General features: G+C 34.3%; 2 protein-coding genes across 4 annotated transcripts; both read left to right on the plus strand.

Moving 5' to 3' along the window:
* Positions 1–1,020: 1,020 nt before the first annotated feature.
* On the plus strand, positions 1,021–1,676 carry LOC108362590 (uncharacterized). Of its 3 annotated transcripts, none has more exons than XM_017615630.1 (3): positions 1,021–1,162; positions 1,247–1,380; positions 1,441–1,676. In XM_017615630.1, exons 1-3 carry the CDS (start codon positions 1,078–1,080, stop codon positions 1,501–1,503), a joined length of 282 nt encoding a protein of 93 aa, XP_017471119.1. In that variant the 5' UTR covers positions 1,021–1,077; the 3' UTR covers positions 1,504–1,676. The 3 variants fall into 3 exon arrangements, with proteins under 3 accessions (XP_017471119.1, XP_017471120.1, XP_017471118.1); XM_017615631.1 differs by having other exon boundaries at positions 1,021–1,158; positions 1,255–1,380; XM_017615629.1 differs by having other exon boundaries at positions 1,021–1,380.
* Positions 1,677–1,796: 120 nt separating this feature from the next.
* Positions 1,797–2,409, plus strand: LOC108362592 (uncharacterized). The gene is made up of 3 exons (XM_017615632.1): positions 1,797–1,900; positions 1,972–2,095; positions 2,233–2,409. Exons 1-3 carry the CDS (start codon positions 1,869–1,871, stop codon positions 2,377–2,379), a joined length of 303 nt encoding a protein of 100 aa, XP_017471121.1. The 5' UTR covers positions 1,797–1,868; the 3' UTR covers positions 2,380–2,409.
* Positions 2,410–3,129: the final 720 nt, after the last annotated feature.

Here is a 3,129-nt window from a genome sequence, read left to right on the forward strand (position 1 = left end):
TTTTTTTTTTTAATGGGTACCCGGTACCGAAAAATCGATTTCATTTTTGAAATAAGCATGGCTTAGTCCTTTTAGGTGTAAAGTTTCAACAAGTTCTGAATACTATTTCGGTTTTTATAAACATATGTCTACGATGATTATGAGTTATTTTGCCTTTTTATAAAATTGTAAAAAAATTTTTTTTTTAATTAAATGGTAAGAGATGCTGAAAAACGTTTTTTTTTTCTTAAATTTCCGTGATATAGTCCTTTCAGGTGTAAAGTTTCAGCCCATTCTGATGCCTCCTTCCACTTATATCAACACATGTCCACAATGACCATTTTCATATAAAAATGCAAGAATACTTCTAGGTGTGAAGTTTCAGCCAATTCTGACCACTCCTTCTATTTTTGTCCATCATTTGTATGGAGTCGCGGCACTGTGTGCCGCCGCAATTATGAGCCATTCCATATGCCTTTGTGAGATTTAATTTTCATAGCGGTTAACCGACGACCGCTTTATCGTCGTCTGCTGCAATTCTGAGTAGAGCTTTACATACGTTTTAGTATCTTGAAAGTAATTTTTCAAGTTTCGTAGTGATTCGCATTCTACCAAATATCATTTAATTTTCAAATTATTTCAGTAACAACACAGCAACTAACGTTTACTGCTTTTGGTTGTTTTGTAGAGTAGTTGCCATAAATTTTTATAGCATCTTCTAGCGACAATGATCTCTGCGCAACTACGCTTACTTTTTATCAGCTTAAAAAGCAATACACACACACACCAACACTTCGTAACAAACTAGCCAAATGTGTAAGAAAATAGGAATTCTCTACGACGAATCATAAACAAAGTAACGGATGCGAATGCGCCATAATTGGACAACAATGACCTTCATTGCAGGCGACAAGGAAAATTCATACAAATGTACATACCTACATACATTTCTACGTATACAGAAATGACGCGCAAAAAGCAAGTCTGTTGTGTAAGTTAAATGAGTGAGACGAAGAGTCAGTCGCAAGTAATATAAATACGAGTACTGGCAACGACAAAGTGGCCAAAACAAATGGCTAACTGAAGAAAACACCATCAATGATGCGGAATGGCTGGATAGGAGAAGTCTATTTGAAGGCGAAGCGGTACTTCACAAGTTCAGCAGTTGGCCAACGCGGAGTATGTAAGTGTTTACTGCCACTGCGACATTTTGTGGCAAACTACTTGACGCATAGTTATGCAGTTGTCTTGTCATTTATGGTGGCAGTTTTGCAGGAGGTGGTGGCGGTCTGCCGTGTAGTTGCCATCGTAGCTACTAAGGTAATGGTCGCTTGCTTGGCTGCTGGTCTGCTTAATGTTTGTTATGTTTTCGTTGACAATTTGCTACCGATTTTCCTTCAAGTAAGAGTGGAGTTAAACTATTACTTTTTCTATTAATTTCATATTTTTTTTTTTAAATAGTTGCTGAATGTTGATTGTGGCTTTCCACTGTGGCATGTTGCTACATATTCGTATGTTGAATAGTGAAGAATGCTGTTATGATTTCTATCGAATCGACCTTCAAGTTGACATGAGTGAAGAAATTGTAACATCTTTTGCGTCGGGCAGGGCAAAATCTGCCGTACAGTTAATTTGCTGCAGAGAACTGATCAAGAGTTACGGTAGTACTTCTTTACTGCGGTCTAATATACTTTTTCCACCACCACCCATTTTCCCATAGTATTTAAGTATTTAAATATTTTATTTATTCATTTTTATGTCAAAAAACAAATAAATGAAGGATTCAAAAATTTAAGAATTTCTTTTGTCGAATTTTATTTATTATTGCAAAGAGTCGTTTTATAGCTTATTTGGTGATTAACGCGCAAAAGAATACTAAAACTAAAGCAATGGCTCAGACAGCACAACAGTTTCGGGCTATGTAAGTGTATTAAATGTCAATAATAGTCGTACGAGGTTATTTCATTAAATTTAGTAACTGCTTCCGAATAGTGACCAAAAAATTTTGGAGGAACCGATGCTGTCGGTACCAAAAGGGATTCGCCCTACTGGCATTGATACTTTCATTTACCCAATCAAATTGAATTTAATTGGTGCACAAAAATTACATATTCAGGTAAATGTATAGCATATAAATACATAATCTTGTAGTTTTCTTTTTTTTTTAAATTGCATAGTATGTATGAGTAACTAATGCGCATTTAAAACAAATTTAATTAATGCCAGTTACTAATATTTTCCTTACTCATACAGGGTAGGCGACTTATGATGATTCGACTACTCGCAGATGATGAAAATAAGTACAAGGAAGAGCTAGAGAAAGCTGGTTTTGCCCCGTATACTCGTAAAAACCAGCATATATTCCCTTATGTGAACCCAAAATCCGATTTGTGTAAATAATGGAAAACATAAACGCTTCTTTACGTGCAAAAAAAAACAATTTTGGTTTCCTTTCATCCAATGAAATTTGTAATAATAATACATGATAAAAAAAAGAAGGTTGTATCCAAGGCACATTAAACAGGTAGTATCAGTAGAGCAAAAACAACATTTGCGTGTATTTTGTTGTTGCTTCTGGTATCGAAAGTGTCAAAAACTGTTCTGAATTTTTTCTTCTAAATCAAAGCGTGCCATGTGAAATACAAAAAATTATAAAAAATAAAAAATTGAAATTGGAAAAAATAAAAATTGATGCAACTTTCTTTCCTAGTAAATTTGTTTGCTTCTCGAAGCATTGATCCATCCTTTACAAGGGCCAGTAATCAGCGGTTCTGCTGCTGAGTTGGGCGAACGTTCCAAAAGCTGCTATTCAATCGCTTGTTTTGTATGGAAAAAGGTTTCACATGCAAATGGATTTTAACAATTCAGAATTTTTGTGAGAAAAAACTAAAAATATTTGACATTTTCGAGACCAAATAATTTGAAAATAAATCAAATCAGCTGCTCTACTGATACTACCTGTTCAATGTACCTTGGTAGTTTCATTTAATGACATTCGTTGTTGTTAACCATTAGACTTTAATAAAATTATGACATTTCATTAAATTCATGCTACCTGATCACGAGCAGTAATATATTTTTTTTAAGCAGAAGATTTAACTAGGTTTCAGAACGGATGAAGAGAGTGATCAAAATTTTACTTATGCTAAT

This window comes from Rhagoletis zephyria, unplaced genomic scaffold (genome assembly GCF_001687245.7).
Source record: "Rhagoletis zephyria isolate East Lansing unplaced genomic scaffold, Rhagoletis_zephyria_1.1 Rzeph_scaffold_01044, whole genome shotgun sequence".
Taxonomy (NCBI): domain Eukaryota; kingdom Metazoa; phylum Arthropoda; class Insecta; order Diptera; family Tephritidae; genus Rhagoletis; species Rhagoletis zephyria.

Bases quoted from the DNA above. Each gene is read 5' to 3' on its own strand.
- LOC108362590 (XM_017615629.1), top strand. From the start codon at position 1,078: ATGATGCGGAATGGCTGGATAGGAGAAGTCTATTTGAAGGCGAAGCGG. The intron at 1,381-1,440 runs GTAAGAGTGGAG...TTTTTTAAATAG, and splicing joins TGCTACCGATTTTCCTTCAA to TTGCTGAATGTTGATTGTGG.
- LOC108362592 (XM_017615632.1), top strand. From the start codon at position 1,869: ATGGCTCAGACAGCACAACAGTTTCGGGCTAT. The intron at 1,901-1,971 runs GTAAGTGTATTA...GCTTCCGAATAG, and splicing joins GCACAACAGTTTCGGGCTAT to TGACCAAAAAATTTTGGAGG. The intron at 2,096-2,232 runs GTAAATGTATAG...TTACTCATACAG, and splicing joins CACAAAAATTACATATTCAG to GGTAGGCGACTTATGATGAT.